A 15,351-nucleotide genomic window follows, 5' to 3' on the forward strand; every position below is an offset into this window, starting at 1 on the left:
TTCATAAAAAGTTTCATCCAGTGATGAATGGCAGAAATGTTAGTGTGGCAGAATATCTTAACTGTGCAGTATTGGACAGCGGATGCATTTCTACAATGCATGGAATAAAGTGACCAATAAATAAGGATTGGGACTAATCTGAAGAATTTAAGAGTTCCAATGGTTTCAGGTTTGGGGATGATAAAACAAAATATTTCAAAAATGTCATTCCTTGCAAAATAACTAAAATCAATCACCTTATTAGCACAGGCTTTATATCCAGTGAAATATCATTATTACTAAATAAGATATTGATGAAAACAATGCTGACTGAACTGGATATGGAAATTGATAAATTGTTGTATTCGGGTAATCAATGAACTTGCAATTTACAAAATCAGGATATTTTTCTATTCCTTTAAATGGATATAAATTCTTCACTAAAGAATTTTTTAAACATGTTACTAACAACAGAGGACAGAAATAGGACAGACAAAACATCAGGTGTGTTCAAATTACGAGGCAATGTGACATCCCTCCAAGGTTAAACATTTTAGTAAGGGGTGCAGAAATAAGGGATGAGGAGTATAATAAACTTATAGAAGAGAGAAATGATAAAAGTGAGATTTATAAGAAAGGTCAAAGGATATCATCATGACTTACAATACATTTAGAGCTGAAAATGTGTTGCTGGAATAGCGCAGCAGGTCAGGCAGCATCCAAGGAGCGGGAGAATCGACGTTTCGGGCATGAGCCCTTCTTCAGGATTCCTGAAGAAGGGCTCATGCCCGAAACATCGATTCTCCTGCTCCTTGGATGCTGCCTGACCTGCTGCGCTTTTCCAGCAACACATTTTCAGCTCTGATCTCCAGAATCTGCTTTCTCCTCTTACAATACATTTATCCTTAGCAAAGGATTTGAACAAAATAGTAACTATGAATTTAAAGGTGTGTGATAATTTTTATATTTTGTCGATTCGGTAAATAGATTGAGTCAGTTGACAATAATATATAGTGAATAAAGTAAAGTAAAATAAAATAAAGTAAAAATTGCCCTTTGGTCAAATGAAAATGGACTGGACTTGGACAGCTGGCAAAATGTTTCATGATTGAATAATTAATTTAGGATATCCGTGCAAATATGAGCATAATAGTAATGAATATTGCAGCAAAAAGCCCTTTTCATAATGGAAAAAGGAACCATGTGATTAATAAGTAAAACGGTCAAAGTTTGACAGACCAGCCAAATTATCATTCACAGAAATACGGACTGTACATTTTTGCTTTTATTCATTCACAAAATGCAGGCATCACTGGTCAAGCCAGCCCTGATTGCCTAGAGGGCAGTTAAGTGTCAATCACATTGTTGTGGGTCTGAAGTCACATGTAGGCCAGACCAATATGGATGGCAATTTCCTTCCCTAAATGGAATTAGTGAACCAGATAAGTTTTTCCTGACAATTGACAATGGTTTCATGGTCATCAGTAAACTTTTAATTCCAAATATTTAGTGACTTCAAATTCCACCATCTGTCATGTTTTGGATCCCTAGAACATTATCAGGGTCTCTGGATTAGTAGTCTAGCAATAATACCATAGGCCATCACCTCCCCAAGCTAAGAATCTCCCCAAGCAGATGGTCAGAGGATATAATTCATATCAGTAAGGGTTTGGGAATTTTAAAGTTCCGTCAGTAATACGGTTGGTTCTGATTAGTTCTATTCTCATATGACCCTGTATGATAAGAAAACACATAATGGCAGCACCATTTAAACTGATGGGACTGGAATTGTGTTATAGCCAATACAGTTAAGTTCATGTTATAGCCAATTCGCGTTGAAGAAACGCACGTCAGAGCAGAACAGACATAAGTGATCAACCCCAGCTTGGGAAGAGGCTACAGATTTGGAATATTTGAATGTACTGCATGGAGACAGAAAGGTTATCATTAGAGCAGAAGACTCAGAAAGAATTCAGCGAGTCTTAAGGTTATTAGAAACCAGTTTCGATTGGGGGAGAAATGATTTATTATAACAGACAGGTACTTAAAGAATGGAGAGGTCCGGGGAGGTTACTGGTAAAAATAATAACTCTACAGCATGGGAACCAGACTGCTCAAATACAGTTTTCAAGGCTGCTTAGTCTGGACTACAAATTTGCAGATTCTAGTAGAGTTATGGAAAGTAACAAGAGACCAAGTACTTCTCGTATCTATATGGTACACAGCTCTGTGTATCAGACTGTCACAATTGACATTTGTCTGATGAAGGACAGATACATTCTGATGATCAATATGAGGCTATTAGTCCCCAAAGACAAGTACTAAAACTGGAAAATAAAGTCACAAATTTACCAGAAGCAACCAATCAGTGGAGAAATGTGACTTTTATAAATATTGCAGGCCACTGGAAAATATAATAACTCGTTGAATGAACAGGATGAGGGGCATAAATAGATTGGAAACTTGAAGTACAAAATGGAAGGCAAAAAAATGCAGTGTAAACTCAGACAGCGGATCAGTGAGTCGCTAGAAAAAGATCATGAATCTTTAAAAGGAATTCTATTAATAGGAGGTGGGAGATCAAATAGTAACAGTCCAGAAAGAGATAGATTGCAAGGTAGTGGGTATAGCTTATCAAGGTCAGAAAATATAATACACACCAGACATACTACCAGAGGCTCAATGTGATCACATCTTAGAGGCTACAAATGAATTTGAAGACAAGATTATCAAAGATGTCAAGCACAAGAATTTCTAGGTAGTCAATCCTGTCCCATAGGTAGACTAGGCGTCGTGTAATGGAATGTAGGAGGCTAAAACAAGGCTAGTGACATGAGCTTTTCAAGAAAAATTGGGGGATCAAGATTTGGAGATTCGCTGATGAAAGGAAAAGCAATTTTGAAGATTATCTTGACTTTATTTGAAACAAATACTTAGGAACATAGATCAATTGACATTAAAACTACATTTTGCTGGGGAAATCGGCTCAAAAGGGAAGTGTTTCTTCACCCTCCAACAAAGGCACTAAATGCAGTTGGGACTCTGGAAGATAAATAAATGTGTACATGGTCTAAATGAAAATTCTAGAGTCTTCTTGGCAAGGTCTAACTTATTAAAATCGGACTGTCTTCAGTTAAAATCAGATACTGCCAGCTTTTCCAGACTCCTTTCAGACAATTTTATGATGCATGAAGATGATATTTTATGTGGAGAGAGCAGTGAATTTGAAAACATTGTAATAAATGAGCTTAAGCATAATTCAAAATTGGAAGTAAGGATTCCAGGGGTTTTAAGGACATTAGATTGGAAATCATGCACAATTGATAAAGGGTCACTTTACATCAGCAATCTTTAGAAAATGTAAGCCCCATTGTTGTTCATCAAAGTGGGACTTCACAAAAAGATGCAGTGATTTCCAAAACTGAAGACTAATTGACAACTGAATTGGTTGGTCACTCAAACAAGGCCAAATGCCAGTTTTTAAGTATTAAAGTTGAGTAAAACTGAAAAATTCTAAGGTGCAGGTCATTAGTTAAACAAAGAAAACATTGAAAACTTAAAAATGGAACATTAAATTTGGAAATTTCTGTCATTGGGAGATGCCTGGAACATGAAACCTTTTTTTTTTACTAATGGGTTCTGAAGTTCAAGAGGATTTATATTTTTTTCAGGGAGAAGGGAGTAAATGTTGTCCTTTAGTTTGGCAGACTGAGAAAAACCAGAATAATTGTAAGAAGTACCTTAGCAGGAGGAACTTTTACATTTGTTGAGGCAGTAGTTATGGCATTTTTCTTAGCAAAACATTTGGAAGAAATTCCATTAAGGTATTCAGCAGCAATATCCAGAGAATGCCACATTGTTAATAAGTCACTCTTGGATAACATACATTCAACAAAATGTATGAATGAATAAAAAAAATTGAGGATCAGTGTTGCAGTTTTAAAACAGACGCTGGATAATGGAGGAATCTCCAACTTGAAATGGGTGGATAGCAGCAGTCAGCTACCTGATTGCTCAATGAAGAAAGCAGCAAGCTCTAAGTAACCATTAAAAATATTGGGAAAAGGGTATTTGGAAATCTAATATATATTAAAAAGATTGGAGTATAATATGTTGTTCTGCACAATATGTTGTCTGTCTTATTTTCATCATTACTATACTTGGTAATTTATTTTATAAAGAATAAAAGGGATAGAAGTTATCAACAAATGAGGTCTGTCAGGGATATCAGAGAACTAATAGAATTAAGGGGAGTGTGATGATTATAGAATAATTGAGTGAGAACTTGACTGAGTTGTGTATGTGTTGTACACATAGGGAACAAATAATCAGTGGTCTTGGAGTTTTGGGATGAGCAGGTTGAAATTTGACTCTGACCAGAAAAGTATATGCCTGGATTCTGTGTAACGAACCTCTGGTGTTGGACAACGTGTGGGATCCCTCCTGAACCTCTCTAAGCACTCTAAATCAGAGCTGCTGAAGCCAATGGTACCACGACTTTATCCTCACCCATCCCATCATCAAATTCGAGGTCCATACTGCAAACCACGTATACTCTACTGCACCATGTAAACAAAAGGCTATCACAATAGCATAATTCTTTGCAGGGCAGTTTAAACAAAATGATGTTTTATTTACCTTTTCATCCCTCTCCCTCCGCACTGGATGCACCTCTTATTTCTGTGCACTATTCCTCGGCTACCACATGGCAGACATTTGAGCTGCATTTTAAAAAAAAACCGAACGTATGTGACATGCCCATGAAAATCAGTTGTCTACCGAGCCCATTCAATTACCCAGAGATTACAGGTGGCTCTGAAACAATCTAGCTCACCCTTGCACTGCGCAGCAGAGGACAAGCCCCATCCCTGATTGAAGGGATTCAGTTTGTAACAGTCACTGGCAGAAGGAATGGAAGGAAAGGCAGAAGGGTGAGGATGAGGATGAGGATCTCTTCACCCAACTGAAGGTGTTGAAATACAATATTGTATGGTGTGTAAAACTGGCAATCCATGCAATCGTATTGGTTCTCTGCTGCGGCGAGAATGTCCCCCATGATGCAGAAATTTACCTGGATTCAACTCGGAAACTAGTTGAAGGCTTGGGTGTAGCAGGGAGTATGGCCTGGGATTGTTCAAGCTTTACTCCTTTTTGAAGTTTCAATTTACTTTCTTACTTCCTTCTCTCCTGTCCCCCTATGACAATAAGTGATAACTTGCCTAGGTAGATATTCTCACCTGTCAGCCAGCAAGCTGTGGAATAAAACCTGTAAGTGTCTGTAGAGAATTGCACACAGAACCAAGTACTACACTTACAGGCTTCAACTCTCAGATGAGACATCATCCAAGGCCTCTTCCGTTCTCTCAGGCAAATATGAAATGATGGCATGATCTGAGAAGAGAAGGGGTGCTGTCTCATGCATCCTTATCAATACCTATCCACCAATGTCTCTAAAGTAGATTGCCACGGTTGGATCTTGCTCTGCACAAACCTGCTGCTGGGTTTCTGATATATAGCACTTTAAAGGTTGTCTATAAAGTGCTTTGAGATGATTTGGGGCCATTAAAGTTGATGTATGAATTCAAAGACAGGCTGTTTTTGAAGTCCAGTTCAATTGAATATTGTATCCTGCTCTTTATATTTTAATATTGCCTGCTGCAGGAGCTTGGCTGTCAATACCAGATATGGCCCACCCACCCTGTGCTCACATACCTTGCCAGTTGGTATCCTCACTCATTCTTCTAAACATTCTGTTTATCAATCTGTTAAATATATTTAATCAAAAGTATTTCTAAATTCTATTTTTAAAGCTTGCCCTTCCACAGAAGTGAAATTCTGTCTGTATTAAAATAACTTATTGTTTTAGCTCCCAGGGTGTGGCTAAGTTGGTAAGGCTACCATTTATTGCCCATCATAGTGCATAGCCATTTCACAGAGTGGTAAAGTGGTTAAATGGTTAACTCTCAGCTAAAAGATTGGAGTCGCATGTCCATTAGACTGGGTAAGGACATTGTTTCCTCCCGTAAAGGACCACAGTGGCATTATCGCACTTCAATTCTCAAATTATCACAGTGAGATTGGATCTTCTATCCTGACTGGACGATTAGGTCATACCATGATTACTGGTCCAGTTACATGACCACAACAATATAAGGTGAGGACATGCCCAGGACTGTGCCAGTGGCCTGGAGAAGCCCATAACAGAATATTTAGACCCCACACAAAGACTGAAATGTCTTTCCCAATGTGGTGTCTGGTTCAGTCTCTAGTTTGTGCTGTTTTACTGAATCTGATCTGTGTTGGCCAAAACAACTAGCGTTTCTGTGCCAGAGGATATAAGGGGTGAAGTCATCTTGAAGAAATCCTGCACTTTATTGCTGCCCAACAGCTCTCTGCTGATATAATTATGAGAGACCATTATTCTGATTATAGCAACATCTTGAACTTCAATTACAAAATTTGTATTAAAGAATGGCCATACAGAAGGAAGTTGGCTGCGGATACAAATCCAGTGGACTCCTGACAGACAGACATTGGAATGTCACACCTGATGAGATGTCGAGGATGCTTCAAAGGTTGGACTTCAAAAAATGAGAAATGCACTTATAACCCCCTTTGAGCATCTCAGACTATGAACATAATGGTAAAAAAGATACCAGTCTAGGCTAGAGTCATATTTAACATCTTCCCAGATATTTAAAAGGGACTGGATGTAGGTTTGCTTCTCAAAACTCATTTAAAAGGGAGTTTCAACCTTGGTGTGCATCCGTTAATGGCCTCATTATCTCCGTGTGATGTGTGAGGGTCGCAGCTTTGAGAATAGCTATTAAACACAAGTAAAGAAAGGGAAAAAAGTGATTCTCTCAGTCAGTGCTGTCAGCCAGCTCCTGTCAAAAAAGAACTAGGACAAGAGAACAAAAGAATCTCAAATCAAACTGCAAAGAGAAGAATCCCAAAATTGACTATGACTATCAATGGCAATACTACTGGTAACAGATGCTGCAAGGTTCTTCTGTTCATTCTTCCCAATCATCTCAGACAGAACCATAATGTGTTAACTATCTTTTTTTGGATGAATTTCTAATCTTTGTGAATGTATGCTGCACCATTATTTCTTCTTGCATTTATCAACTGATAAACTCACTCTTTGTTAACTGAAGGAAGCTAGGTTAAATTGGCTCCTTTGAAAACATAAATTCATTTGGTCTTGGAGAAAGGTATCCGCAAGGGAGGAGATTAATTGTAAGTTAATGTGAGTGAGTGATTAAAGGATGGGGGCCAGATTATCCATCTTCATTTGGCAGTTTGAAGATTTGGAGTATCCCTGTTTGGAATCAAAATAACTTGGAGAACCTTGCAGAGGGTTTAACTGCAACATTGTGATGACACTGCAGCTAAATAGTATGCCAACAGCTTTAAGGGGAATCTGCAAGTTGCTGGCAGAGTTGCTGGAACTGCACACTGACCAGAGTTAGCAGCATCTGATATGGAGGGGAGGAAAGGACAATAGGATTTTGGAATAGTTAATCCTATCACTCACAGAGTACAGGTAAATAACTGCAAACTGTAGACTAGACCATACAATCTATTACTCACCATCCCTTTTCCACCACACTGTGAACATCTATATCTCCCCCGGCCCTTGCACTTGTGACAACACTGAAATAAAACATAATTCGTCAAATGGAGCTGATTTCCAGCAGCCCAACTGCAACTTTACAAAATGCTACAAAAATCAGTTGCTCCTCAGGGATGGCTTCCTATGTTGTGGGAACTTCTTTTTTTTTAAAAGAATTAATAGGGGTAGTATATTGGCACTCATCTGAGTCAATCTTAGTCAATAACAAATGATCACCAGTTTTGTGCCGACAGATTATTTGAATTTTTACAAACAATTCAGATGGTGTGATGATATTGATATTTTTCATGATATTCACAGTGAAAAATGACTTATTGTGCACTCTGTCAAATGGTTTGTCAATCACTTCTTGTCCATTGCCTCAAGTGGAATATCAGATGATCTTTATTTTAGCTAAAGGTGCTCCTTAAGTGCAGCCTGTGTCAGTTGCTGTTAATCCTGATTGGCTAAGTCGGTAAAGACCTTTGCTCCCTATTACTTGGAAAATCTTAGTTGTTTGTTGTTTTTCTGCATTAGAAACGTCCAAATCCAGAAATCATAGCTCTGAATGCTGTTTAAACATTTTAAATTCCAATGGAAGGTTTACTGTGTTTCAATTTAAACTAGAGAACTTTGAAGACATTTTGACAATATGCCTTTAATCTTCACTTGTTTGCTATTGATCCATCACATACACAGATCATTTACTTTTCTCAAGAAAGTTAAACTGGCCTCTCAATAAGGATTTGTCTGATTACCAGCAAGCTCTGTTTTTAACACACTACAATGCTGTAATGAACTGATTTGCACGATTTAAGCATGGTAACCATATATTTCATCTGTAGATCTTTCCTACTGACAGTTCAAGCACAATGTTGCTTCATCAAGACAATGTTTTCCACATGTTCACCATGTCGCATTAATAATGACAGTCTAATACTCAACCGCTCATCAAGTACTGATTAACTCCATGGGTTAGTTTATTTAAAACAGTAAACCATTTTTATGGACGGAGTAGACAGTACAGCAACCAACTGAGTTTTCTCTGAGTGCAGCTTGCAAACACAAAGGAGACATACTGTCAGGCAGGGTCACAGTATTGTATACACAGTACACAAAGTCCTGAAAGGTGAACTGTCTTAAAGGCGAGGTACAACATTTTATTCTCACTCTTTGTACAATAGGCTCCCCTCTTCGGGATGGATTAGAGCTTGACAAACTGAATTAGAACAGGACAGATTGGATTAGAGACAGAGAATCTGGACTAGAGATGAAAGATTGGATTAGAGCTGCATTGTCTGAAAAAGGTTTCAATCATTTGGACTAGAAAAATCTATCTTTGGAAAACAGATAATTTTATTACAATAAAAAGTGTGCAGGGTTTCATGACAGTCAAGTCATCAGCATAAATCAGAGAGAAATTGGGATAGATAGAATTAGTACAGATACATCAAGACAAAATAGATTTAGACATGCTTGGGTAAAATTGATAAGATTATGTTAAAATAGAGTAAAACACAGCAGAAAGATTAGACTGGTCAGGTTTGAACTGAATTAGGATAAGAGAGATTAGGAGAAGAAAATTCTGAGGTAATGTTTTATTTGTAAATTATTCCTTTAATTATTTCTATTTCACATTTAAGACAGATCCACACCAACTCTGGTGGTACAGCACTGGATACAGGCTTCTAACCACAAAAACACTTTTCATCCACCACCCTCTGCCTCTTGCCATGAAGCCAATTTTAGATCCAATTTGCCAAATTTCCCTGGATTCCATGGGTTCTTTCGCTCTTGACCATCTTGCATGTGAGACCTTATCAAAAGCCTCACTGCACTCCCCTCATCCACCTCCTCAAAAAATCAAACCTGTCAGGCACAATCTCCTCCAGACAAAGTAGTGCTGACTATCCTTGATTAATTCTTGCCTCCCCATGTGGAGATTTGTTCTGTTTTAAGCTCATAAATTATTCCAAATGTTTCCCCGCCATAGATGTTGAACTCACTGGCCTGTGATTCCTACCATTCTTCTCGAATAATGGTGCCACATTAGCTGACCTCCACTGTGTCCTTTGGCACATTTCCTGTGGCTGAAAAGGGATTTGAGAAAATTAATGTCAGGGCCCCTGCGATGTCCTCCCTTGCTTCCCAGAACAGCCTGGGATATATCTCACCTGGTTCCTGATGAAGGGCTTTTGCCAGAAATGTCGGTTTTTCTGCTCCTCGGATGATGCCTGACCTGCTGTGCTTTTCCAGCACCACTCTAATCTTGACGTTATATCTCACCTGGGCCTGGGGATTTATCCAACTTTAAGCCGGTTAAAATCACTCCTCCATCTGAATTGTAAGTTGTTAAAGTACATCACAGACCTGATTCTATACCTAGATCACTCTTCTCTATTGTGAATACAGAGGCAAAATACTCATTTAAAACCTCAACCTTGTCTTTCTGCTCCACACACATTGCTACTTTGATTCCTAAGGCCGTACTCTTTCCCTGGTTATCCCCTAGCCCCTAGTATATTGATAAAATGCTTTTGAATTTTCCTTTTATTTTATCCACCAGTTTTTTTTCCATATCCCGCTTTGCTCTCCTATTTCTTTTTAAGCAACCCCCTGCACTTTCCACACTCCTTTAGGGCATCCACAGTTATCACACTTCAGTATCTAAATTCCCTTTGTTCCTGATCTAATCCTGTACATCCGTTGACATACAGAATTATTTGGATTTGTTAGTCCCACCTTTCACCTTTATGGGAATATGGTGGTCCTTTACTATCATTATTACACCTTTGAATATCTTGCACTGCTCTAGTGAGGATTTTCCTGCAAGTACCTGCTCCTAATCCACTTTAGACAGCTTCTGTCTTGTCATGTTAAAATTGGCCTTCTCGGAATTCAAAATGTTTATTTTTGATCAATCTTTGTTCTTTTCTATGACCACTTTAAATCCTAATTACATATGCTGTCTGAAAAAGAATTAAGGAAGTGGGTGAAGAGGCATAGGTTGGCATGGAAGACATGTAGGGCCATGGCGGTCAATAAGAGGAAAAGGTTGCATTTCGTTTTATTCATTCACTGGATGAGGGCATCACTGGCTAGGCCAGCATTTATTGTCCATCCCTAATTGCTCAGAGAGCAGTTAAGAGTTAACAACATTGCTGTGATTCTGGAGTCACATGGGCTAGACCAGGGAAGGTTTCCTTCCCTCAGGGCCATTAGTGAACCAGATGGATTTTTCCCAATAATCAACAACGGATTCATGGTCCAGATATTTATTGAACTAAAGTTCCACATCTGCCATGACAGACTTCGAACCAGAGTCCCCAGAACATTCCCTGTGCCTCTGGACTAACAGTCAAGTGGTAATACCACGAGACCATTGCTTCCCCATTAAAGGAGTCTCCTCCGCACCCAGCATTCTTTGCAAACAGCTGCTTCCAAACTCTTTCTAAGGGATAGTGGGCCTGACCTCAGTAAGCACCCTGCCCCAAGGAGTAAAAGTAAAACTACCCAGGACATTTCTCCCGAGTCAAGATTTGCAGAGCTGGGAAATCCCTCAAACCTGAGTGTGAAAGTGTGGGCCTTAGCTGTGTTTATTTCAGTATCACAGCGAGAGAATGGATTGTCCCAGAGGGACAGTTGCTTTCTTAGATTTAATGGCAATGTCTGAGCAAATAGTGACAATTACCTTGACAGCTGCAGTGTGAGGAACCGGAACTTTCTTTACAGAATCCTGAAACATTGGTGGGGTCTCAACAACCACTTCCCATGGAAGGGGTGGAGATCCACATTCAGCACTGTCGACAAGCTGACCTGAATAAAAAGAAATAGTTGACAATTTTTAACCATACTTTAACACTGCAGCACGGGTCTGAGGGATGGATGTGTCTAAGGCTACTGGCAGTACACCAACCTCCATCTGGTCTGTTGTCTGGGCCTACAAGCCAAATGGGAAAACTAGTAAAACTTGCAAATTCCACTTTAACTCATCCTGTGTACTTCAAAATGGAGTTCCAGTATGGCTAGTACATTCATTTCCAACTCCCAAATTTTTATGAACTGGTCTTTGTCTCTGGGCATTTTCAGGTTGAACTTACTTTTTTTATTTACTTGTCAGTTTGGACATTGTTGGCTGGCCAGCATTTATTGCCCATTCCTAGTTGCCTCTGTGAAGGTGATGGTGAGTTTCATTCTTGAATTACTGCAGTCCACGTGCTGTAGGTAGACCCAAAATTCCCCACTAGGGAGTGAATTCCAGGACTCTGACCCAGCAATTGTGAAGGAACAGCGACATAGTTCAATTTGCAGCAGGGTTGCCTCAGAGAGTCACAGGTTCCAAACACTACATAAACTGCATGCATAGGCTGACCCTCTAGTGCAGTAGTGTATGAATGCTACATTGTCTCAAGGGCTGTCTTATTAAATTGAGACTCACTTAGATGAAGCTTAACTTCACTTCTCCCCTCTCCTGACAACAGTGGTCTGTAAGGTAAATTTGCCACGCCTTGAGGAGCAAAAGATTCAGTTGTTTCCTAGGCCTCCAGCCTCACTGATCCTGCTTATCACTGAAATCATTCCCAGTAATTTGATCATTTACTTCTTGACAATTTACTGTTAATTACTGGTTGTATTTTTAGATCTCTTTTAAAATCGATCTGATCTGTCCTAAATCCTTCCGTGCTTAGTGTCAAATTTTGTCTGACCACACACTATGATCATTTTTCAATATCAGGGGTGTTTTATATAAATGAAAACTTGTGAATACAATAACTGATTGTATTTTTAGATCTGATTACAGAATATACTTTGATACATGGGAGTAAAAGTCACCATAAACTGCTTTCTTATCAGAGACATAATAGTTGTGTGTTTAACTTGAAGTAGGGAGGAGGGACAGTCACCTCAGTTTGTCCAGACATCCAACCAACTGAGCTAACTGATGCCCCTGAAAGCAGTGTGAAAAAACAATAATGTGCCACATGTACATATACATTTGTCTATAAAAATTATTGCTGTCCTTTTAAATTTGCATCTTTATTCAACTGCTTTTATGAACCAAATATAGCCCATAATTAGATCTAAAAATACAACCAACTATTGAAAATTTGACACTAATGATTCAGGACAGGCAGGGAGTGTCTGAAATGAGGGCAGGAAGGGGACAGAGATTTAGGAAGGGAGTTTCGGAGCACATAGTCTGTAGATGGCTGGAGATGAAGGAAGTAGAAGATGTATATGGAGGAAGCCTCAAATAGTGCAATGTGTGTGACTGCTATGGAGCTGCTCACTGATAAACCATAGCAGTGTCTCCAAAGCCTGAGATTGAGATCAATGGCAACCTACAAACAGATTGGATTATCGCTTCATTTCACTGACTTGGTTTGAAATGGTGCCTTCCAGAATACTGCAGATGTGCATCATTAGACAGATTGTCATATGTTAGTAATATGTTGTAGTGGTCACAGTGAACATGCTTAAATTGAAGGTTTTGCCAAAAATACACGTACCAGTAAACGGCTTATGTGCCCATTCAGTTGACCGCGTTTCTGTGAAAGTCTCCAGTCGATACTGAAAGAGATTTTTTTTAAAATTTCCGTTTAGCCAGTGCACAGCATAGTGGTAATGTCACTGGGTGAAAGGCCCAGACTAATGCTCTGGGAACATGGGTTCTTTACATCCCACCACAGTAGCTGGCTTAATTCAATTCTTAAATCTGGAATTCAAAGCTTGTCTCAGCAGTGAGCATGAAACTGTCATGAAAACCCATCTGCTTACCTTTAGGGGAAGAAATCTGGCCTATCTATAACCCCAGATCCAGAGGAATGTGGCTGTGTCTTAGCTGCCCTGTGAAATGACCAAACAGTTCAAAGGCAATTAAGAATGGGCTACAAATGTTGGTCTTGGAATGCTGGCCCCATAAGAGGATTCTAAAGAACTGAGATTTATCTATAAGTCTCCATCATCAGAGGTCAATCGCCCATTGCTAGGGGCCTATCATGTTCTATCACTGAATCAAGGGGAGGAGGGAAATCACAATCCTTCATCACCGGGGACATTTATCACCCAACCCCTCCTTCACCCTCTTCCCCACAGTCCTACAGCCACCTACATCACAAAAGACCAATCATATTCCATCTTCAGTCAGCAGGAGCCAGCATGAACACGATTATCTCTTTCCTGAGTCTGGGTGACTAGTTGCAGCCTACATGCTCATATGAATGTTGTTTTCTTGCTATGTATGAATATACAAATGACAGAGCAAAGAAATGTTGGGTGCAAAGCTGTCTGATGATGAATCCATGCAAGCCATACGGGTTTGCAATCATGTCTAAAGATGTCAACTACAGACAGGCCTGCAGTTCGTTGGAAATACTATAAGTGTAACAGGACTCCAAAAGTCACTAAATAACTAGGTGGAGCTTGTAGTGATTGTAATGAGGTCAACCAGATTGATCTCACAGAATATGAGATCATTGATTGAGATTAGATTAGATTAGATTCCCTACAGTGTGGAAACAAGCCCTTCGGCCCAACAAGTCCACACTGACCCCCTGAAGAGTAACCCACCCAGACCCATTTCCCTCTGACTAATGCACCTAACATTATGGGCAATTTAACATGACCAATTCACCTGACCTGCACATCTTTGGACTTTGGGAGGAAACCAGACCACCCGGAGGAAACCCACGCAGACACGGGGAGAATGTGCAAACTCCACACAGTCGGGGATGTTAATCTGGTACAATCAGGGAGCCCTCGTTGACAGATATAGAAAGGAGTCTCCCTGCACACACCCAACATGGGTGCTGGGGAAAAATAAGAACTACCAATGTCAGGCGATAGTATGGGGGAAAGGAAAAAAACAGGAGTCTTCACAGGTTCTGCTCACTCAGAGCTGGCTCAATGTCATGTGTAAATAAAAGGTGACTTGGTACTGGCCTCTGTGGAGTTACTTCAGAGGTCACCTTGAGAAAATTCTGATTAGTTTACATGGAGGGAGGTGCAGAGCAGAAGACAGGCTAAGAAATGAATGGAAGCTGGAGTGATGTATGGTGAGGAAGTGAAAGAAAATGTTGATATAGGTGTCTTACCCTGTACATGTTAAATGGTGTGAGATCCTGAAAGACCATGTCTTGGGCAGGGTGACTGCTATAACAGCAGTGAGCATCAGCAAACTGTGTCAATGCCTCTCTCGCTGCCTCTTCAGTGATGGATGGAATTCTAGAGGTAAATAGACAGAATGTCAAGTCTGAATCCCAGGATCTGTTTGAAATGCTGCATTCCAAGCTTTCCATTTGGATGGAGTGGCATGCAGTGTTCTGAACCGATCAACCTAAAGAAGCCCAGATGTTCTCGGTGTTGGAAGTTGATTTACCTCTGTAATGGAAGGGCTTCCGACATTGTTGCATCATGAGACCTGATAACAAGCAACACTCATCAGTCAGACAGAGTTTTAAGGTATAGGGGTACAAGTAGCCCAAGGGAAGAATTTGTTAATTCAGCACAGCAATAAAACAGCACTGAATCATTCAGCAATGCAACAATCAGTCACTTTAATATTAATGGTGATTACTATCATTCATTCATGGGCTGAGGGCAACAGCTGGAGTGACATACAGTCACCCTGGAAGGATGGCAGATTTCCTTCCCTAAAAGACATTAGTGAATATTTTGCAACAATTGAGTGTCACCGTTAGACTATCTTTTAATTTCAGATTTTTACTGAATTCAAATTTCACCATCTGCTGTGG

General features: G+C 39.6%; 2 protein-coding genes across 5 annotated transcripts in view; one reads left to right on the forward strand and one right to left on the reverse strand.

Annotated features, from left to right (window-relative positions):
- cyb561d2 (cytochrome b561 family, member D2) overlaps positions 1 to 15,351 on the forward strand; it is a 116,477-nt gene that overhangs the window by 65,181 nt on the left and 35,945 nt on the right. The gene's annotated exons all lie outside the window — the stretch shown is intronic.
- The window catches only part of LOC140483909 (protein SSUH2 homolog), a 36,183-nt gene that overhangs the window by 17,089 nt on the left and 3,743 nt on the right, over positions 1 to 15,351 (reverse strand). For 3 of the 4 annotated variants that reach the window (XR_011962063.1, XR_011962062.1, XM_072582716.1), the window contains exons 4-8: positions 14,692 to 14,821; positions 13,108 to 13,168; positions 11,289 to 11,413; positions 7,576 to 7,638; positions 4,618 to 4,700 (exon numbers count right to left, since the gene is read on the reverse strand). Coding sequence is in view for 2 of the 4 variants with exons in the window: in XM_072582716.1 (XP_072438817.1) it covers positions 4,618 to 4,700; positions 7,576 to 7,638; positions 11,289 to 11,413; positions 13,108 to 13,168; positions 14,692 to 14,821 (462 nt within the window). In the remaining 2 variants the exon portion in view is untranslated. The remainder of the gene's footprint in view (positions 1 to 4,617; positions 4,701 to 7,575; positions 7,639 to 11,288; positions 11,414 to 13,107; positions 13,169 to 14,691; positions 14,822 to 15,351) is intronic. The other variant, XM_072582717.1, reaches the window with a different exon arrangement.

This window comes from Chiloscyllium punctatum, chromosome 12, assembly GCF_047496795.1.
Source record: "Chiloscyllium punctatum isolate Juve2018m chromosome 12, sChiPun1.3, whole genome shotgun sequence".
Lineage (NCBI taxonomy): Eukaryota > Metazoa > Chordata > Chondrichthyes > Orectolobiformes > Hemiscylliidae > Chiloscyllium > Chiloscyllium punctatum.